The 24,094-nt window shown below is 35.2% G+C and overlaps 1 protein-coding gene across 1 annotated transcript; it reads right to left on the bottom strand.

Annotated features, from left to right (window-relative positions):
* Window positions 1-143: 143 nt before the first annotated feature.
* On the bottom strand, window positions 144-20,504 carry camkva (CaM kinase-like vesicle-associated a). The gene is made up of 11 exons (XM_043242006.1): window positions 20,326-20,504; window positions 5,199-5,306; window positions 4,880-5,011; window positions 4,572-4,646; window positions 3,965-4,103; window positions 3,544-3,664; window positions 3,046-3,121; window positions 2,573-2,709; window positions 2,420-2,498; window positions 2,233-2,320; window positions 144-1,969 (listed from the first exon to the last, which is right to left on the bottom strand). Exons 2-11 carry the CDS (start codon window positions 5,291-5,293, stop codon window positions 1,706-1,708), a joined length of 1,206 nt encoding a protein of 401 aa, XP_043097941.1. The 5' UTR covers window positions 5,294-5,306; window positions 20,326-20,504; the 3' UTR covers window positions 144-1,705.
* Window positions 20,505-24,094: the final 3,590 nt, after the last annotated feature.

Below are 24,094 nucleotides of genomic sequence, written 5' to 3'. Positions count from 1 at the left end.
AATATGGATTTTTTTGTGCAGCCATAATGATTTAAGCCAATACACATGCACTATATTACAGTAAATCAGGGGACATAAGGGCTGTAAGCAAAATGTTATTTAAATTTCGTACTGGACCAGAAATAAGAACAACCATGGAAATATACACTGTCCAAAAACATTTATTCTGCATATCGAATAACAAAATACAGAAGCCACAAACAGTGACAAACACATTAGGCTGAGCTGATACATGAAAATGATGAATCACACATTTTACTCGGAATTTGCACAGTTACTTGATTTTCTGCTCTGCCTTCTATGAAAACTTTTCTCAGAAAATATATTTCAGTGTTTACAGAGCCTAAACGGGAGAAAATTATAGTTTTAAGGTAAGGTCAGACTAATGCACACAGAGGTCAAAATGTACGTCTGTATAGTTCCTTTTACATTACTGAGATAGTACTACCAGATAAAACTCAGTGAAACTATATACAGTGGGGAGTATAATTAGCAAATGCTTAAAAATAAACACGTGACCATGCCAAAGACAATCAATAAAAACAAACAATAAACAACAAATAACTGCCGTAATGGACATGAGCTACAGCAGGATTTGCAGTTGAAGGACATTTCCGTTCCTCTCTCGCCGCATGGACAGTAAAAATAAGGTCTGGGTTTTAGGCAGAATACAATAACTGAACATAATATACAGCTATAAGACCGATTACACAAACAACCATCGAGAGCAAATTGCTTGGCTACCTGTATGAAGTATGGCAGGAACATTTTATCACCTGTATAGCAGTTTCACAGTATTACAGCAATATTCATATTGCTTTGTTTGTACTGCACATTAACAGAACGTTTGGAAACCTTTAGACTCAACGAAACCAGATGTATTCTATATAAAATGCAGTGCTCTTTAGAATATGGATATAAGGGCTGATTGAATAAAAAGAGCTACATAATTTCTTGTTAGATTGTACAGCAAAAGAAAAAGAAACATGATTCAGCAGTACAAAAACACTGAGTAATATTATATTGATATGATGATATATTGACAAAAACAATGACTTGTACATCAATGAAGTACAGCAGCAGTTTTAGTTGCTGGTTAGCCGATATTATGACACTGATACTGATATGAATTTTAATCATTCAGTCCAACCAAGCTGTGTTATCTGTTCTTTTGTTTGTGATTGTTCATTGTCATAATTTAATGGTTTAAAATTCCTCTTTTGAGGCTGTATTTTTTTTATGTTTATTTTGTTAATGTTTTAATGTTCCTTTGTTCATTTGCAAATATTAAGCATGTTATAAATATAACCACATATATTTTTAATGAAATGCTTTAAAGTAAATCTAAGAACTACATAAATAAGCTTCATCTGGGTAATGGATCTTATTTTGTAAAATAACCTTAAAAAGATGGCAGTTTTTAATTAACCATGGAAAGTAAATTTCGGAGTATAACTTCAGAAGTAACAAATAAAATTTCTTTGATAAAGCTATTTAAGAAAATACAGATAAGACTACTATGGGGACTGGGATTTACATTTTAAAGTCTTCCTAGGTTACAGCATTTTGCACAAATGAAAATGGCGATCAAGCTTTTAAGCACAATTGAACTTTTCTCCACCATTAGATTTCAATATGAATTTATATGTAGTGTGTAGGTGCTGCTTTATTTGTCGCTATATTTGCCTGAATGTAATCAGCCGTTCTATTCCTCCCTATTCTCCCCACTGCGCTGCTGGGATGTCAGTATCTCTCCATTACACCGTGTTGGAGCCAAGGCCTCCTGCGTCTGGGCCTCGGGGTGATCCAGGGTGGTGCGGGGAGGCACTGGTGTAGTAGCCAGGGGAACAGGGGTGGTGCTGGGGGTAACAGGTCCTCCTGAGGCTCCCATTGCAGGGCTAGAAGCTCCAGAGTCACTCTGATCTGGAGCTCTGAGTCTCTTCATCATGGTAGTCACACGAACAGCTTTCTGGATAACAAGTAATAATAATGTTTTAATATAATACGTTTAACAAAAAAAAAATTCTAATTATTAATGCATTTTAGCCCAAAACATATTTAAATATATCTTGTAATGTAATTCATTCCATTCTTCAGTGTCAAATAATCCTTCAGAATTCATTCTAATATGCTACTGAAGTAACTTATTATTATCAACGCTGAATATTTTTGTGTAAACCATAATACATTATTTTAGGATGAGATGAATAAAAAGCTTATTTGAAACCTTACCTTCCATTTAGCTTTAGCAAAGTTTTTCTCAATCTGAGCACAAACACCATCTTTGATGTTCTTGTCTGAGGCTGCATTTCCAGATATCCTAAACAAAAACAACAAAAAAGATTCATAGCAATTATTCTTTAATGAAAATGCAGATAAGTTATAAAATGTAGATTCTTTACTAGCAAAGGCTCCGTACCACTCATGATTGATTGCTTCCTGTGCGGTGAGTCTTTGGTCCTGATCTACCTCCATTAAACATGCAACCAGGCTTTTTGCTGCAAAAATGTGTTAAATAGTTCAGTTTAGATTCTGACAGCACACCTACTGGACAGTGCTTTCTGTACTGTACCTGAATCTGAGATGTCATCCCAGTAGGGTGAGTCAAACTCATAGTCTCCTGACAGAATTTTCCGGAACAGGTTCTTATCATGATTGTCATAATCGTCATCTTCTGTCTCGTCATAAAAAGGTGGGTTTCCTGACAGTCTGTTGGAAAAAAATATAAACTGTTGGAAATAAAACTTCCTAGGGCAAGGGGTTAATTAAAACTACAACACCATATGAACAACAAGTGATTGATGAGGAGGGATTAGGCAGAGAAACTTACAGGGTGGCAATGATGGTTTAACACGCAATGTGACAACAGGAAATGGAAGGTATATGCTGATGAACACAAAACGTCAGGCAAGTGACTGCAAAACAGACATGTATGGGATCTGTTACTAAAGAAAGATCTGGTTCAAGAGCACAATGAAATTATTGTGCTCTTTATGTTGGACCATCTGACACAGTGAATTAAATAATAATGATACATGAACTTACAAGATGTACATGATCACCCCGATGGCCCAGCAGTCCACTGGTCTGCCATATCTCTGTCTGCCAACCACCTCCGGAGCTATAGGAGAAATGAGTCGATGACAAATATAAAATATAATAGTGCAAAACACTGCGCTATATTATATTGTTCTTAGACAAGTTGGTATTCGTGTTAGTTAGGTATATTTTTGCTAATTTTATTATTTAATTTATTATGTAATGACTACAATCTTAGGTGGTGCAACCTTGTGTCCACTTTAGTAAAATATATACAAATATTTTACATATTTTTAAAATGCAATTCAGGAATGAAGAAATAGGCATGTTTTCAATTCAGTGTCTGTATTATTATTTCTATATGGTTGTTATTATATAACTAGTTTTACATCATTGTCACTAATATATTTTGATTCTATCAGTAGGCTTATATTTATATTAATAATCATAATTCACAATATACGGTAAAGTTACATATGAAGATATGAAGACACTTTTTCTTACCAAGGTACTCTGGTGTGCCACATGGCTCTTTGATAAGTCCATTTTCTAGTTTGGCCAGGTGAAAATCGCTGATTACAATTTTAGAGTTCTTCAGGCGGTTGTAGTAGACCAGATTTTCCAGCTGACAGGGAGAGGAAAAGTAATCAGTTGTAAAAAACCTCAAACACATAAGCTTGCAAAGTCTTTATACGAATCAGAGATGTTATATATTTAATTAAAAAACAAAGAGACGCAAAACGTCATTGATAATAGTATGATTGCTAGAATTATAATTTATGTATTATTAAATTAATTAATCCTTCATCTAATCTAATCCCTAAACTAATCCCTGAAATGTTGCATGCTGCATATTGAGTCTGAGGCTGCGTTCTGGTGCAATACCAAGTGGAGACCATTAGATGGTAGTAAAGCCCCAAGTCACCTTTAGGTTTCTGTGAACGATGTGAAGAGAGTGCAGGTAAGCCACAGCCTCAAGCACCTGCCGGATCACATTGCTGGTGTCACGCTCTGAGTAGTAGCCCTGGTCTAAGATCCAATCGAACACCTCCCTTCCTGTGGCCCTGAAGTAAAAAGAACATGAAAAACAGCCAAATATTCAGTCAACACTCTCTTTGTATGTCTTTGTAAATGATCAAAAAGCAAGTGTATCTTTACATTAAAATAGTTCATCTAGAAAAAGTCAATTCTGTCAACATTTAAACCATTGCAAATGTGTATTATTTGCTTAATCTGTTAACCGAACTTCTACAATATTAACAGGATACAGAAGAAAAAAAAAATCTCCACTACAACCCAATCTCAAATAATAAATAAATATTCCACTTTATTTTAGACAAAATAGTGTGTTCTATATTCCACATGTCTATCCATCTTGAAGAAAAAAATAACCTAAGGGTGTCTAAATAATAAAGAGGATTTATATATTTGTTAAATTTTAAATCTTAACACCAAAAATGCAAAAAAGTACCCATTTTCCCACTTGTACTTTTCTTAATCACTCACACATATGAAAATCTCAAAGCACTTACAGCTCCAGAAAGAGGAAGTACTCTTTTCTCGTCTCAAAGACATCTACCAGCTGGAGGATGTTATGATGCTTCACCCTGCGGGGAGAGACAGAGAGAAAGCAAGAGAGAAACTGTGACACTGTGAAAGGAAGCAGAGTAGAAAGTGGAAAGAAATCATGACTATCTGCAAAAATAAAATCATTTGCATGGTAAAGAGTCGACTGCATTCTGCTACTCTTGTTAAACAAATTTCAACACTGAGCACCATCTGCAGGCACCTTTCTTTGCAAAAATGTGGATTGTATAAATATCCTGCACGAAAAACATACATTTTCAAGATGAGGATCTCATTTTTGGCTGCTTTTCGTACTTTTCTTCCATCTTTCTTCAGGAACTTTTTACAGGTGTACATTTTCAGTGTGTTCTTGTCCTTCGCCCTGAAGATTTCACAAAACTCCTCCCTGTTAACGAAGATGATAAAAACACATATAAAGTGCTGTTGAGTCGACAAAGAAAAAACTGTGATCCAGAATCTAATTTACACATGAAAAAACTACATTAAAATTAGATCATTTAGGGGCATATATATTTGGCACAAAAAAGCTACATTAAACATATGCAAAGCCATAATCGTAGATTAGTACTTACGATTTCACTACCTGTCCCAGGTCATACTTATCAGTGACCTCTGAAGGACTGTTGTAGTCCTTCTTCTCTCCCAGAGTCAAACAGCCAAATGGCATGGCTGCTCCTACCCTAGAAAGCAAACACACACAAAAAAGTCCTTCAAAAGTCATGTTATGGAAACAAATGATATAGACATCTCAAACCATTACATTTATTGAGGAGAGGGGTGCTATTACTTCTCTAAGCAACTGAGGTCATTATTTTTGTTTGGATGTACTAATATGTACCTTTAAGGTTAATATGTACCTTAAAAGTACATATACGTACTTAAAGTGTACATATTTGAACCTAATAGGTGGCGGTTTGTTGTATGCGAGATGTATTTTCATTTTTAAATAATTGTAACATTCATTAAGCAAGGATGCTTTCATATAGTTGCAAAAAATCTATTAAATACTATTAAAATGTATTAAGTATATAATGAAAAAAAACTTTTAATTTATCATACAAACCTGAATTTTTTTTATCACTGCTTCCACAAAAATATTAAGCTGCTCCTTTGAAACGCAAATAGTTATAGCTGCTGAAAATACTGTTTTGTCTTCACAGGAATAAATGAAATTTTAATATAGATTTAAAAATTTATTTTAAAGTGAAATAATGTTTCATAATATCATTGTGCTTTTGATCAAAAAAATACAGCCTTAGTGACCATAAAAGACTGTATTAATATATACTGTTAAACAAAAAAAAAAAAAAAACATTAAATAAGACACTGTCAAAACAATTATAATGTAGAGACAAAAAAAGTCTAATCATCCTGTACCCCACGTTCGACCTTACCAAGCAAATTATCAGGCTCTCAATGTACAATATCGTTGATGACCAGAGAATGTTTGAGTGCACATTTTAATTTTGTATGTTTTAAAACGCCACTGATGTGCGTGTTCGTGATGGTGTGAATTTAATAAATTATGAAGAGAGCTTTTGCTGTGAAGCCTTGAGATGCCGCTCATTCATTGACAATTAAAATGCACACAGTTGTTTCTTTCTTTCTTCCATTGAGCTGCAAGTGAGCTCCGCGACCCTGTGCTTTTCTCTCCGTCTAAGCCAGAACTCAAAGAGGAGGAATAAATTCTCATTTATCTGAGAGCGAGAAAAAGTGAGCGAGAAAGAGGGGGAGAGAGAGATTTGGCAGACAGCGCTCTCATAACCACACATGAGTAATGCCTACAATTTATTCCAAAAGTGACAATTTCCACTTGTGACAGGAAGTAGCTCTGAAAAATTCTGATTCTTTGAACATCCAGTAATCATGCTTATTTATGACAGATCTGAGAGCAAGCAGAAGGAAAAGACAGCAGGGACCTCAGATTGATAAATGACAGTCATCTCTAATTAATTGTATTAGGATATCAAATAATAAGAGTGATTTTGACTACTTTCAAAATAAAACATTTTAGGACATAGTCTCCTTAAAAATGAAAAATTCTGTCATCGTTTCTCACCCCCATATCCTTCCAAATCTGAATAGAATTTTTTTCCATATTCTGAATGACCATTATATTTCTACACATAATGAAGGTCAGTGGGACATTGGGCCCCTATGATTATAATTACACAGACAAATGTACTTAAAACCTTAACCTTCAGGATTTTCTTTTTTTCAGTTGATATTTTTGCATTGGACTAAAACTTACTGACTCATGTTCACACCATTACCTTTTTCCTTTTAATTTTTGTGCTCTTTGGGACTCACTTGGTTAAATAAAAAAAACAAAACAATGAAGAGCTTACAAAAATTTGCCCATACATTTGTCGTTATGTTATATTATTACCAAATATCAGATTCCACCTTTTTGTCGGTTTGTTTACTTCAATTAGCACAGCTTTGTTGTATGGAATCTAATCAAATGATCTATGATCAATCCGTTTCAAAAAGAAATACAAAATCTACGCAAACAGAAAATATATGTTTTTAAATGCTGATTTAATAACAATCAGCTAGGTCTCAATAAAATGCATATAAATATTACAACAAAATAATCATGGTACTGATTGGACTTTGGTGAATATATCACACGCAGGTCACGTGTTAGGCATGCATATAATACAGTGCATATGATAAGAAATTTGTTGGCATGCATATTATACGCAGATCAGGTAGAAATAATATGCATAATGAAAGATTGATGCCTGCCAGTTTTTGACAGAGAACACCAAATTAGGTAAAAGGATTTTTAGCACATCACCAGGGTTTAAAATATCTTCTCTTGTGTTCCAGAAAAAAGCGTACAAGTTTGACATGAGGGTGAGTAAATGATGACAAATTTCATTTTTGGGTAAATGATGTCTGTAAGACAAAACAAAGCTGTGACCCATTTTATCTGCAATATGATATATGTATGAGTGAAATTTTTAATAACAGTTGCTCCTTCGGTTGCAGTCGATTTTAGATTAAAATGAATACCATTTGGCCATCAAAAACGTGTATTTTTTTAATATAAGCACTAGAAAGCTTGATGGCTTAGCATTTTCTCTTTGTGTTAGTGCTTGCTTTAACGTGCACTTATTTTAGAGGTTTGCTAGGGGGTATTCCTTGGGTAATAAACCCTACAGGGTTTAACATTAAAATTAACTAGAGAACTAGTGAAACAACCAAAGAAGAACAAAGTGCTCAAATCTAAAAGCACTACACACAGAGCCTAAAATCCCGCAGACCCCTACCAGTGTTAAATTCCCCTTGTGCAGCACATCATGTGACACTCCGTTAGTTTAATCTTCACAGAAGAGCCTAGAGACTCTCAAAACTGTTGCCAATTCTTCTAAAAATGTTGCTTTACTGTTTTGAGAGCTGGGAGGACAGCCATTATCTATCGCAGTGCATCGCACTGAAACAAACAACAAGACGGCCCCACACAAACAAGCAATTACACATCAGGCTGGCAGTACAATTGCACCGCTACTCGGGTCTGACCCAACAATTTGCCAAACGCCATGACAGTCCTCAATCACACTGAAGCTCCACTGGATAATATGACAAGAGTTTTGTCTCTAAAGGCATCGGGCTTTCAACATTAACAAAGAATCAAGACAAAACCAGCACAATAGTTCATATGCACTGCACGCCTCTGAACTCTGCTGGGCTTGAACTTACTCTGAAACTCTTTGTTTGATGTTACAGTACAAAAACATCCTATTTTCTCTCCTCCACTCTCCCAGAATAGTCCAGAAAAGGCAGGAGAGCAGACTGAAGCATCATTACCACCCAGCGCCAGAGTATCGACCAAAAAAAGGCCATTCCTGATATCCACAGTAAAGGAGGCATTACATAAATTACAGGCTGAGCGAGAGGCTGTTTGCTTTGCCCGTCACAGGAGCACCAAGGTCTCTAATTAATCTCCCCTTGGCCCCTATGATTGCAGGAGACACTGGCTTTGCAAGGCCAATACATGCATGGTAATGAGGGCAGAGAAGCACTTTAAAGACAGTTTGGAGAAGAGATGTTTAAAAAACTAAATTGGGAATGTTTAGTGCGCATGCTACCATTTTGATTAACTCTATTTGCCTGTGGCTTGCTTTTTATTCATTGTTATTGATTTCACTTTGTTAGTATTTTTTGTAACAGGTATTACTATTCCCATTTTGATTTTAAAACCATGTTTCATCTAAAATTTCATCTTAGTTCGGGTAAGGTCTATTGATAATCGCATTCAATTTTTGACATGAATGAAAATGAGTCTGAGGGATCGAACAATACCAGATGCAAGTACAGCGTGTATAATGGATTGTGCCTGTTGTTTATCAACAACACGATTGTTCAGCCGACAGTATTTCTGTAATTCCAAAAAAAAAACAAAAAAAACTTTTACTAGACAAAAGGTTGATAAAAAATCATAATGTAATAATTACATTATAATGTAATTTTTTCAACTCATATTTTTGTCTAGTGAAAAGGACAGTTTGTGCGAGTGTGAAGACTATATGTCACTCACAGCCTAATGTTCACTGATGTGCTTATAAACACTATTTCCATTATACAGGTAAAACAAAAACTTCTACGTTCTCTTCAGAGATACACAGATACCCCCACTCCCAATTCAATATTTTCAATGTTTTCTTCCAATATTGCACACACAGTGAATCTAGCTTTGTACTGTCTTGTCCAGCATTTTATTTATCTTCAGCATGCTCCGTTTGTGGCCTTTATTAATGTCCTGCTTCATAATATTTCCACTCAAATCGCATCTTTTGAAATGACTGCAATTAGTTTTGTATGAAACTCAATAGATCGGCTAAAATAAAACAAAAAGTAGGTTGCCAATCACAGGTTTTTGAGCAAAAACCAGCCATCTCTAATTGATGGCCAAATTTCAGTATTGGCATCTAACCTGACCAAGGTCTATTCAACTAAAATAAATATATGATCAAAAGCTCAGTTACATTCATGCTGGACATTTCTGTGTCAACGCATTACAAAAAAAATTCACTAAATGAATTTTAAAAGCATAATTCAGTTTGTCTTGGAACAATATAGCAAGAAATGTTCACACAGAAATATTTAGAAATTTCTTATCTTATCACGACTTAGGTACATGCAAAAAATGCAATTATTGCAAGTAATAAAACTGAATGGAGTCCATTAGGTAACAATAAATATATAAAAGAATAATTTGGACAATACTGTCTCAGGGGCAGTTGCACTTTTTCTTTGGCAGCAGAAGTCAAAAAAGGGCAGATGCGAGGACACCAAGGAAATCTGTTCTCATTTTTAAGCACATTTCTGGTGAGCAAATCTGTAAATGATTTTTTTTTTTGCTGAGGAGTTACTCCAGCTTCCATCAGCGGGGAGATAACACATTTAAACGCTCTTCTAAATCTTCTTTGGATTATAGGGTCATCTCTGCTTCTTATATTTGGTCTTTAGAAATCTATAGACAAAATATAACCCCTTTACCTTGTCTCTGATAAATTATGCAATCACGCTTCAGTTTTTGTGTGCATGCATGTGTCTCCTCGCCGTGGAAGCTGTCTGTGCTCTGCAAAGCTGAACATTCGGTTTGAAGCCTTGGGCATTGTTTGGCTCTCTCTCTGCAGAGCTGCCAGCCGTGTCTACATTTGCTGTCACTCAGCCTTTTCTATAAGACATTCCGCAAAGCCATATAGTGTTCCTAACTAAAGCAGCCTACTGAGCTTAACATCAAATAAGATTTTAGAAAGGTTTCAGGACCAGCACTGTTCAAACATATAATGATGTTTGGATTCATTCATGTGATGGCATGAGTTCACCTTGACTAAATAACTGTGCTATGGATTTAACATTATCTGAAAGCACTCATCGGAAAGATAAAACATAAATGAGATCTTCAATGAGTTTAAAGAGAGCACGTGAAGACTTCTGCCTTGAGAAAAAGATCAACGGTGTCTCAAACTATGCTCAGATTTGCCAAAACATCAAAGTTAGAGATTCCAGAAATATAATACTTTGCTATTAAGTATTATCTATTTTTGTTTCTAAAAGCTAAACAAACATAACTAAGAGCTCAATTAAGTCTCTTAAACTATAAGTACAACATTTCAGCAATAAAATGTCCCTTAAGCAAATAAAAAATATCGGTAAACATGCACAAAACAGACAAGAAAAAGCTAAAGAAATTTCGAAACAGACAGATGGAACAAAGAGATAGATGTCAATGTCTTACAACAACCCTGTTACAAATTGTCCTAGAATTCCATTATGAGTCTGTCTACATTCAATTAGCAAAGTGCCATTTGAGCATTTGCTACACTAAATTGGCCATCAAGCCTCCATCGGCCATAATAAGTGTGTTTTATTCTCCTCTTAGCTAAAAAACATGCTCTCTTGTAGCAATCAAACAAATGAAGAGACATAACATCAATTAGCTGTGAGTCAACAAACGGAGACAGGCATTATTTATCAAAACACATTCATATGGATGGATTTATTTTTAGAAATGGGTACTTAGTAATCTAATTGATGGTGCATCATGTTGTTGTGTCTCTCGTTTGGCACAATCATAGCATTAGGCTGTGTGTTGTAAATGTACGCTGGCCATGAAAGCTGAAGCTTGATTAAAAACAAGGGAATTGTCCCCAGTCATATGACAAAAAATTATTGCTCATAATCACGGACATTATAAACACTTCTTTTGCTTAGATCTCTAGTCTACCTGATTCTGATTTGACAATCATGGCACTCTATCATCTTGCATCTTATTTATCTGTTTATGTATTTATTTATTTATTTATTTAAAGAACTTATTTAAAGGATATTGTCTTGTTGCTGGGCTGATTGTCTTTTTGTTTTAGTTAAAGCTTTAATATAATATACAGTTTAATAAAAAAATTAAAAAATAAAATAAAATAAACATAAGTCAATGTTACATACAAGTATTTATTGATTTAGTGAGTAATAAGTTGGATAATGTACAGTCAGCCCTTTTTATACTATTGCCATAACACAAAACCACTAGATGACTAAATTTATTAAACTTCAAAGCCATATTTGTCATGTTTACAGCAGATGCCTTATCCAGATGCATAAAAAAGATGATCTGCAAACTTTAATGCAGCTTCTGAGTCTAAAAGAAAATTATTGATTACACCCATTTAAGTAAATGGCCTTGAAACACCTCAACAAAGAAATCAATAGTCTGGGATATTTTTTTCAAGTAATACTTTACACTTCAATTTTTAAAATGTGGATGAAACGTACAAGCCTTTCAATAAAAAACTGTCAAGTTTGAAAGTCAGATGTAGGATTGCTAATGCTCTTGTGTTCTTTCCAGAGACCAGTTGTTAAACTGACCTTTCCACAGGGCTATGCACTAATGATGGACATTAGAAAAGGATCTGAGACCTCAAGCTTACAATCTTTATGAGATATTACACTCAATTGTGGTAATACATTAGATAAATACCCCACTGATTTACATAAATCAGGAGGAGGAATTAAATTTGCATAAACCCTATATGACCCCAGCTAATCTATATTCAGAGCACACAACTCATTTACAGTGAGCTCACAATTCATTTATTTGTTTATCATTTCCAACACAGCAAAAGCATTTTTATCTATTGTTATTTACCACATTATCCACAATATTCTTTGCAATGGTTTTGTATCATGAAATATAGTTGGATTCATTATGTGCAGTGAAAGTAATGCATGTTAAAATGAAAAATACACCTTTTAACAGGCTATTTTCGGATTTTTAAATAAGGTTTTTTTTTGTCTATTTCTGGGAGCTTGTCAAAGTGATTTTTAAAAAGTAATACATTTGAACTGTTTGAAAAGAAAAAGGAAAAATAACCTCTCTTTACAAACACAAAGCCAGATTTTAGTTAATGTATCTGAGCTGTCACTCCTCCACAGTTAACCATCAGTACAGTGATGAGAACTTTTACTGCACTTTCTTTTAATCTATTACTTTTCCTCTGAAGATTTTTCAATTCTCAAAGTAAACCTGCTAGAAATGCAGCCTTATCTTTTCCATGATCAAAATGTGCAAGATAGCGTTCTTGCTAATTTACTGTAGGAAAACCAGAAAATAAATAAAACAGCACACACACAGTTGCTTTTAAACATATTATAATTATATTATTAACTTTTAAACTAAACCAGCTTAACTGCAACAGATATCTACAGCAGCTTTGAAATTTTTATGAAAAAACTCTTCCCGTGTTCAAAGGAAAAAAGTATTACGCAATAATAAAGCAAATAATCTGAGGAAGGTATATGACCTTAGAAATGTGTATCTGAATCCCTTTTCTGCCAACACTGTTACCAAAATCAATCTAAAATATATTTAAAAAGCAAAGGAACACAAGCTCCTGAGAACAGAATTATCTGTCAAAAACATGTCATGTCTCACGTTCCACTATTAAATAATGCAACACACCAGATTTCTAGAGATAGAGGTCTGAAGATGGACACCACAGGCCTAACAGACAGCAGGATTTATAGGTCTCTTCAAAGGGTGAATCTTATCAAGCTGTGGTGAAACAGTAGGTGCCAGATGGCTTAGTACAGCACCAAGACGCACACACAAAAAAACTCCCTCTGATGGCACACCAAGGAGAATTCTGACACAAATCATAATGCTGGAACTCACCACACAATAATTCAACAGATTTCATCCACATTAAAACTATACTATCGATTATTAAATGAAAACTATTTTGTAGTGTAACGGTCATATATGTAATGTGTGAAAACATTCCTGAGACTCGGCGGACAACATCAAAGAGCACAATACAAGCTTCAAAGAGGGCAGTGCATCTTATCTTACCTGTCTATAATACCTCCACAGTGCCACAAGCTGGGGCAGACAGAACCTTCACAAAAATATTTGCGTTGTGGAAAGGAAAGGCTAATTGGAAGAATTATGTGCGTACTAAGAACACTGGATTCGCTTCACACCCAGTCGGTTAATCTGTCCATTCTGTTCCTTATGTTGTTTGTTGCCTTGGTTACAGTCATACATAAATGCAGTGGTACAGTACAGTGCGGCCAGCAGTTGTTGGGCTCGTGGATTCAAGAGGAGAGGAGCTGGTCATTGCGCAGCACTGCAAACGCAAGTAAACAATTGGACGTTTAATCACACTGTACTCTTGTGATGTGAAACCCCCCCCTCCAAAATGCAGTTTCAAAACTGAGTTATGACCAAAATAAAGTTTCTTAGATTACAATCTGTCACCTGACAGATGGGTTTAGCTCAACTGTGCTCAGATTCAGAGAAAACACAGTGTGAAAACTCACATCAAAACAATCAACAACAAAGAAACATTTGAAGGTTTTTCTCTCTTTTAGTGCATGGCATTGAACTGCAGGACACAAAACAATTAAGGCTAAATTTGGTGGCAAAAATGCATAATACCAAATATACTGTACAGTTAATAAAGATAATGCAACTATTAATTGAAGAAAAACATAAAGCAAAACATAAAGCAATGCATTGTTTCCTCCAAATAAGTCTTTAAGTATCAATCAATCACTCACTCAATCATAAATTGATTATTCTAATGGACTGGATCGTGAAAAATGATCTCTACAGGCAGCTGAAGTTGGAAATTAGGAGGGCTTTGTATTGTCAGTAATAAAAGAAAGTTATTTGTTTTTAGAAAGTTCTGCGCATCCCATAATTCTCCGAAAATGTTCTTCACAGACATGAGAGAATTGAGATATGCCACGGCACTGAACAAAGAGAACTGCTCAGTTAACTTCATTTCCTGGCTGCTCTGGGCATGCTTCCACCGAAAAACATTGAGGGTGGATCACTTAACAACAAGCACCCGCCTCATGATAACACCGTTTCCCAGGCAACAAAAAAAGGAGGGAAAAGCAATAGCTTCTGGATTCCAACAGACTATAAAAGCAAAGATGTTGCTCTGTTTTATTCCATGGCTGCTTTTCAAGTATTAGCTTGCAGTGAGAGAACCACAACAACACTTCTCAAGAGAAGTCTCAAATTCTCTAGTTCTAACTTGGATGTCTTACATCAGACTGCTCTCTTGCTGAGCTAAAGCTGGTTTTGGGAATCGGTGATGGGTATGTTAGCAGCAAGCAATAACTCCTGAATGCTGGTAATATGATAAAACATTTCCCTCCGAGCTTTTCACATTACAACACCAGGCTTCCATATTATCGCTACTAACCCAAACTATGTTTTCAAACTATAAATCTAAACCTAAAACAAGACACAATTCAAGCAAAAACTCTAATTAAAAACCAATACAAGACCTGGTTTGCAAAAACAGAGACTCCATTTTCTCAACTGTATGAAGACCAACAGTACATAAAAAAGAAATATGATAAATGAAATCCTGCTGAACATCTAATTAAACTGCACTCAAGCTAATGTTAATATTAAAAATAAATGGAATCTTTAAGAGAACTATTATCTACTGTAACTGGAAGTATTACACAGACATGGTGCTTTAATGTCTCTTAGACTTGTGTAAAACTAATGACTCAAATCCACTGACCGGAGCACAACTCCATTAGACCTGCATGGACTAATGCATCCCCAGATGATGATGGAAATGTTGACTACATGGAATGAGTGGGTGGGTGAAATATTAATTAACATCTTCATTTTACATTCCCCTTTATATCTGACATTGGATAAACAGTCACTCTCTGAACCCGAATTACTTTCCTTAAAGGGGTGGTTGATTGCGATTTCACTTTTTTAATGTTATTCAGTGTGTAATGTTGCAGCACTGAAGGTTCAATGCAAACAGAGATATCGTCTTTCAAAATTCTGTCAGTTTAACGCCTACAAAAACAACTGGTAAGGGACTACAACCAGTTGCATCCAACACAGTCTCACAACCAATTAATTTTACAAGGTGGCTAATTCATACGATTTTGTATGATATGCCTAAAAACCCACTGACGAGTAGGTTTAGGGGCGGGGTTAAGCGTAGGTCATTCATACAAATTCATACGAATTGACAACTCGTAAAATATGTACGATTTAGCAAAAATCTTATAAATTTGTATGAGTGAGGTTGTATGAATTTGTACAAATTAGCCACCTCGTAAATTATGTACGAATTGCCATGAGATCAGGCTGGTTACATTCTTTACGTCAAGAACCCCGATAAACCCCATCCCCGGTGATATGCAACGAAGAAAACCGTTTGTCTTCTAAGAAATGTAATGGATTTGAAAGTTTCAATACCGATGTTCTAAAGGAGCGGTTCTTCATCTCGTTCTTCACTTCGCACTGCTCTGCATCTCTCTCAGCTCAGCTCAAATGAACTGTTAAAATTACGCTTTTTTTCACACAGCTATATGGACGCGTGTGCAGTTGGCATACTGTATTAAATCGGGATAAAACCATACATGAAAAGCTAACAGATATACTTTTGATATCTAAAAGTATGAGACAACAACAATCATACCATACCAAAAAAACCCAAAAAAACATTTCCATTAAGAGCAGTGCAATCTGTGCAATCCTCTTCACTAATATTCTCTGTGTGTCAATCATCACTGTTTACAACACAACCATAGCACATGCGCTGAGCTGAGGGGTGGGATGTTTAGACACAAGCTGGAGGCGGTTTAGCCAATCTGGGCCACACTGGGCTAGCTAACCAATCTGAGCCCATTGCATCGAGGGAGGGGCTGCATAAAAAGAGGAAACAGTGTTGCCAGACGTACGCTTACTTAACATGTTTGTACAATACTTTAGACCTCTGTACGATGTACGATCAATAATGTATGATGACTTAAGTATTTTGTGAAACTTTAAAAGTTGGTCAATTTTAATAATAGGACTTCTATAGTAATTCATCTAACTAGAATATAAGCACTTACTATAAGTACACTGTAGTGATTTGGGATAAGGCAAAAAGTCGGTTTGGAAGATGAATTCATGATGTACTAACTCATTACATAAGTTTTGAACATAGAACATGTTACAGCATGTTCGGTCCATGGCTGCATCAAATTTGTCCCACAAACAGATCCCCTCAACATCTGGAAACACGCAGGATTCTGCGTCTCAGAGGTGGAATGTGAACCATCCCACTTAGGTGTGCCAATTTATTTATATATTGTGGTTTCAGGTTGTTGGTCTAGATCATTTTCTTTCAATTACAATAATTATGAGCTTCTGGTAGAATACTTGGACGTTTACCAATCTGGCAACACTGAGAGTAAATGATCAGCACATCTTTCAAAGAAAGGACAAAGCAGTGTGGAAAAAAGGTAAATTATGTGAAAAATAATGTTGTTGTTGTTTTTTTTTTTAAAAATAAGCATTAACACATGTTGGACTGCACCCTATAAACACAATCAAGTCTAGAAAAAAAACAGTCAACCACCCCTTTTATCAATGAAAAGAAAGTTATTGATTTCTCTATGTATGTTTTTTCACACAAAATAGAATATAAATGTAAAATTTTCAACAGTAAATGTATTTGCACCAGTTGAATGCGGCTCATATTCATGTTAAATAAAGTTATCAGTTTCTAAATAAGTGTCTTTTTTGTCAGGAGACAGGACAGATTGAGACACTCCAGGGGCATGAATCTAGGTCATGAGGGCATGTGTCGCGTGTGATGCTTTTTTTAAACAAGGTCCCCAATAAACTCAGAAACTGTAGATTCAGTCCTATTATTTATCTTCTGTATTTTTTTACTCCAATCTCTCTCTCTATTCGCCTCTCTGTTTCTCTCATTCACACACAGACACAGAGATATTCGTCCTCTTATTTTATGCTTAGATGCAGCTCCGGGGAATTTGGTGTCAACTGGAGGTTTCTATTTAGACAGAAATAAAGCAGACAAAATCTTGCTATCTCAAACATACACAGGCTGCATCTCAGTGACGTTTCTCCCATGATAAAAGCTGTCTCCCCTGGCTACAGCAACAGTGACATAAGTGTTAAGCGCTTATTTTATAGATATGTTCATGTAGATAATTAAATCTAAATCAGGTTATGACAGTGCTTAATGACGAAGCTGTATGGTTTCTGTCATTGTATGTCTCCATTATTCACAACTAAAACTTGAATTCTATTGCACACTCAACATTAAATTATTGCCGTATTATTAATAATAACTGCTTCACTTTCTCTCTTTATAAAACTTTTGACCAATGAATTTGTCATTTGTTGTTTGTGGATTAAAACATAATTTAATTATAATTTCTCGTTTCTTCTTTCCCCAGACGCTTTGTAGCCCAATTACCATTTTGACCTTTTTATTAGAATAAATTTATAATCACTATATATTGACGTATTATAAACCCATTTTAAAACCCCAAATAATTTGATTTAAACAATGAATTTGAATTAAACCAATTTAAATATAAAGTTCCACATAAACAAACACATACTGTACACGCTGCATATGATTTAAAAAAACTTATGCAAAATTTATGCTCACCAATGCTGCATTTTATTTCATCAGAAATAGTAATTTTGTGAAAAAATGATTACAAGCTTCAGTTTCACATGCTCATTCCTAAATAATGCATTTGATCTGAATTAAAAGCTTACTGATCTTTTAAAATGGCAGTTTATATCAAAAATAAATCATCACTCAGAAATGGCCAAAACTCTGACACTCTTAACAGCCAACCACTGGATTATAATTGGTTCCGTTGTATTTTTGGCTGCCTCCATCTACACCACAACTGATCAACAGGTTGTTGAGCAAAAATAGAAAGATGGGGCTAGATCTGACACCTCCAACTACTGTGGCGAGTGGTCAGCCATTATACAAGTGAATTGTTTTGATTTAGTTTTTGGGAAATCTGCAGTGGGGGTGCTCTTGTTTATCACCTCTGGTGCAGTGCGGGAGTTGGCTGGGGGTGGAGGTGGGCCAGGTGTTATGTTATATAAAGGGATGACAGGCCCTGCTAAGAGCTCTGGAGAACAGGATGGTGTTTTGAACAGAGGTGGTGGGTGGTGTTTTAGCCCGTGGGTTGAATTCACACACACACATACTGTACAGACACTGACACAAACACAGTGTCCGGGCTTCTTTGTGCTCATCTTCTATGGGAACCACAGAGATCAAGGTCAGTTTTGCTATATTCTGTCTACTGATGCCACAACATCGTCGTCTACTGAAAAAGTAGATAAACTCCTTAAAACACAATGGTGTGGTGATTACAATTACATTAAGAGGTGGACGCACAATACAAACTGACCACATTTGACAACAAAAACTTCTAACCATTTTCCTCTTTGATAAGTAAAAAAAATAACATAGAATGCAACAACTAAACAATGGAATGTATTGTTAGCGCAACAATCATTGATTGTTACATAAGAAATAATGGCCTTTCAAACAATACTGTGACCACTAAATTACAGGTTTAGAGCATTTAAGGAAAAGTTCTAGAATAAATACAAGTTAAGTTCCAAGTTTTAAAACAAGTTTAAAAATTTATCAAATGCTGAAATCTATAAGAATAGTGCAAACAGTTATTACTAACATTTATTAACAGTTATTATATAACACTCAGGTGTGTATATATATATATATATATATATATATATATATATATATATATATATATATATATATATATATATATATATATATAATAATATATATATATATCTATATATATATATATATATATATATATATATATATATATATATATATATGTGTGTGTGTGTGTGTGTGTGTGTGTATGTATATGTTATATATAAATGTTGTCATCTAAAAAAAAAAAAAAGATCAACCCTGATCTGATGGGGACTGATGGTCTTTTTGAAATGCATCTTTTAGAAATGCTAGACTATTAGTTATAGAGGAGAAAATGTTTTATTAGTGTCAGAACTAACTAGGTTTAACTAGCAGCACCCTTTTCAGAATTTAGGCAGCCTATATACAGTACATCTCTACCTGAAGATCATAAATATGGGATTATTATATTTATGCGTTTTAGTCACCCTGAACAAATCCCACCAAGTTACAGATGCCGAAACAAAATCCTTACAATGTTTTAAACATGTCCCAGCTTTGGGTTACAGGTGGTCCATGATGTCACAGAATGCAAAAAAAATTAAAAACACTCACACACGAAAACATTTCAAATTCAATAACCGCAAAGCCTGTGAGCATCTATACGCAATGTTTATTACCAGCAAGGATTTACCCGTTTGCATATTGTTGACCACTCTCCCACGTAATTCAACAACGCGCGTTTGTTCACTACACTTAGAACTTCTAATTAACCTGCAAAAAAACAACTAAAGGAGAACTGACGAATTGCGGAACTTTCCTGAAAACACACAGGTTTTGCTGTGAATAACGAACGACAGAAACTGCGGCACCCGCTCGCGCGCAGCAGACGCAGCGAAATGGGTTCGATGTAAACATATCGACGTGCTTTTTACGCTTAACTGACAAAAATCAACCAAAACGACGTGCAAGCCCGCAAATGCGTAAAGATATCCTACGAGCATGACCGGCGCGGAACCTCTTAAAGTTGTGAAAAGAGTTTTAGTCATAGGTGAAGTCACAGGTGAATGTACGTTAAAAAATGTCTGTTAAACAAAACTAACGCATTCTATTGGGAAAGCGTTCGGTAAAGTCGTTAAGGAAAACGAATATACAGCTGCGTGGAATTAATGTAAACACGAAGACTTACCGAATAAATTGAGCTTTTCAGAGAAATAGGCGTTGTCGACCGTTCTCGTTCGCTTCCCTCTGAGCGTCTCCTGATGTTTGAGTTCGCGGTAATTTTGGCCAATATTCCGCGTGCCACGTTCTATTCGCGCGCTCTGCTGCCAACCCAGAAAGCTGCACTTGAAGCGCACTCTCTCTCTCTCTCTCTCTCTCTCTCTCTCTCTCTCTCTCTCTCTCTCTCTCTCTCTCTCAGGTAGACGTGCAGTATAGCTGTATTGCTGCAGCTCAAACTGCGCTATGCTGCTCAGACAGGTTTTACACAACTATAATCACTGATTTCACAGCGGCTGGGAAGTGGGAATGTGTGTCTCTAAGCTTTTCGTATCAAATTAATGTAAAGTTTTAAGTTTCTCATTCAAATGCATGACCAGGTGTGAGACCACACAGTAAAACGGTGTTACGATAAGAGTGTCATGATAAGAGTGAAAAGCTACCCCTAAATGGGTCATTCAAGTTATGCAGTACCTTTTTACGTTCTGTTAAACCTTAATATATTAGACAAAATAATTACACATCTGAAGATTAAAAAAAACATAGTATGATTTAAAAAAAACCAAAAAAACATACATTTTAAATTAGTTTACTTTGGAGAGGACAAAAAATGTTTTGGGCAAAAAAGAACTTCAAGAACCTCTTTCGCAGGTAATCTAAATTCCCATCCTTTTCACTTACTTATCATATGTTAAGATATTTAATAAAGGGCCTGGATTTGACCAGACGTTTAAAGCCTTATGTTTTCTTTTAGCTGCCTTTAATCATAAAATCACAGAGCTCAAACGGTAGGCACTGCATGACGAGAATGACCTAAGTGCAAGAAAAGGCAGCTGCACTACTTTTTTATATATCTATATGTGTACATTTATTTCACCAACGCCTTCTGCAATTACTGCTATTTTCGCATAAAGGCATGTTCTATCTAAAATTAGGCTTTGTAACTGTACTGCATGGGTGTAATTGTGGCGTGTGTGGCATCTGTTTCTGTTTCTGCTCTTTTGGCTTAGCATGACTGTAGCTCTTCTCGCACATACCTTATTTTAAACTGTGCTAATCTTGGTCAGTGTTCTTAGTTATAGCTGCTAGACCAAAAACAGCAAACCCTCTTCAGTCTTCAGTGTATTTTTAATTTGATCCATTTTATACACACACACACACACACACACACACACACACACACATATACACTCACCGGCCACTTTATTAGGTACACTTGTCCAACTGCTCGTTAACGCAAATTTCTAATGCTTATAGGCATGTAGACATGGTCAAGACGATCTGCTGCAGTTCAAACTCAATCTATGCCACGAAGGATTAAGGCAGTTCTGAAGGCAAAAGGCGGTCAAACCCGATAAAAGTAAGGTGTACCTTATAAAGTGGCAGTGAGTGAGTGTATATATATATATATATATATATATATATATATATATATATATATATATATATATATATATATATATATGCAATAGTGTAACAGTATAGCTTTAATAGTGTTATTCATGTGTGACATTTTTGTGAGATTATCTTTAAAGTCAAATATGCGATTGTGATTATGTTCCTGATGATTATATCCAAGTGCTTTTATATCGAAATCTGTAATATACTCCCAAACAAAACTTTCCATTTAGATGCAACAGCTTCTGTTCAAAGGAGCATTATGTAATCTTGAAATGTTCCTCAAAGGAAATTGTTGATGTTATTTTCGATTCATCCTTATATTAGAAAAAGAAAGAAGAGAGAAGGTCAAAGGTCTGGATTAAGGAGCTTTAATGACTGTTATTTTGGAGAATTATCTCTTCCCGCTGAATCGAAGTAAGTTAGCCCACAATTTTGTCATTTAAATCTGTAACAACACTGACATTTTTACACATTTCTTTGTAGGTGTTATGTTTAAAGGAGGTTATTGTAGAACGCACATCCATTATACGTACTTAATGTTATATAAATCTTATTATTTTATAGTTACAGATGTCACAAATGTGACTTTGGACCACAAAACCATAAGGGTCTTTTAATATTTTTTAATTGAAATTTATACAACATCTAAAAACTGAATAAATAGGCTTTCTATTAATGTATGGTTTGTTAGGATAGGAAAATATTTGGTAGATACAAGTACTTCAAAATCAAAAATGAGAAAATCATTTCAAACATGTCCAAAAAGTATGCAGATTTTAAAAATATATATACCTATATACTTATGTTACAGGACATTTAGAAAATATGATCTTTATATGATCTTAATATCCTAATGATTTTTTGCATGAATGAAGAATTTATCTGTTTTGACCAATATAATATATATATAATATTTTTGGCAATTGCTATCATTATACTCACGTTAAGGTTTTATGGTCCAGGGTCACATATGTGTACGTCATGCTCATTCAGACATTGTGATATGCTAAACATTTCAACGTTGACAACAGTTGTGGTGCTTAATATTTTTGTGGAAACTGGGATATATGGTTTACTTCAGTATTTAATGCTTGTCTGCTAAATAAAAAGAGTAATCTATTTTTAAGATTTTTTTTTAATGAAACTTTAATTTAGTAATTTTATCCAGCAAGGATGCATTGCATTTTTCAAATGTTGTTTTACCTCATGACGATTGCTTGAAGTCTGTGACAGGTGAATGCTCAGGTTTGGTAGCTTCAAGGATTGTGGACTGCTAAATATTTCTAATGCCTGATTGATTATGCCAGAGACAGACAGAGAGCCAGTGTGAGAGTGTTTGAGTCAGCCGGTTGGTAAAGCGTGTTGGGGGCCGGCCACCTGTGCCATATACCAACAGCGTGGGTGGACTCTGATGTGGCGCACCAAAGTTGTTTCATTAGTGACGCCATGCTCACAGACGGCCATGTGTGTGTGTGTGTGTGTGTGTGTGTGTGTGTGCGTGTGAATAAGAGAGACATACAGACACATTCAGTCATTAAACTCACAAAGAAACTAAAGCTGTGTTCAATATTTAAAGACCACCACCCACTCTTTTAAAAAGCTTATCCCTGGATAATAAAATAATGACTTTTAATTGCCTATTTTTTTGACAGGATATTATGTGTTTTTTTCTGTCTTGCCCTCTCTCTGCCCCACTTTTTTAATTATGGCATTTGTTTAATTCAATCATTTGAACTGTCACTTACCACAGCGACAGCATAAAAACATGAATGTCAGCCTCGAGAAACGACTATTAACTAGATAAGCGAAGACAAACTTTGAATGGAAGGAAGGTTTAAATGTTTTTTAGCTTTGTGTAGATTGTATGCATATTAATTCTGAATAGAGATTGCAAGTTTGAAGAAATGTAGGCTTAGCTTAGTGGTTGCTGAGGCAATGCAGCTGTTCGGTGGGGTTGGTAGGATATTTGTAATTGTAAGGGTATTGCTACGTGGTTGCTAAGGTGTTCTGGGAGGTTGCTATGGACAGCTATGGTCTTTATTTTCTTGAGGTAAACCGTAAATCATGTTTGTATGATAAATGCCTCGTGCATGACAATTCCTATTGAAGATTTAAGAAGTATGATGAACGCTGATGTCCAGTAGCAAAATATTAGCTTTTTGAGTTTGGGAGATAGTCAAGTTGGGAACGTATACTTACTATTAATAGGGTTTTCGCTCAATAAACTCCTAATTTGCTTAATGCTTACTGATATTAAGGTAGATGTTTATGTTTAGGTATTGAGCAAGGTTAAGAGATCTAGAATATAGTCTGTGCTAAAAAAAGAAGAAGCCTGAGCT

The sequence above is a fragment of the Puntigrus tetrazona genome, chromosome 6 (assembly GCF_018831695.1).
Source record: "Puntigrus tetrazona isolate hp1 chromosome 6, ASM1883169v1, whole genome shotgun sequence".
Classification (NCBI taxonomy): domain Eukaryota; kingdom Metazoa; phylum Chordata; class Actinopteri; order Cypriniformes; family Cyprinidae; genus Puntigrus; species Puntigrus tetrazona.
The sequence above is the reverse complement of the archived record's forward strand: the minus strand, read 5'-3'. Positions and strand labels throughout refer to the sequence as shown.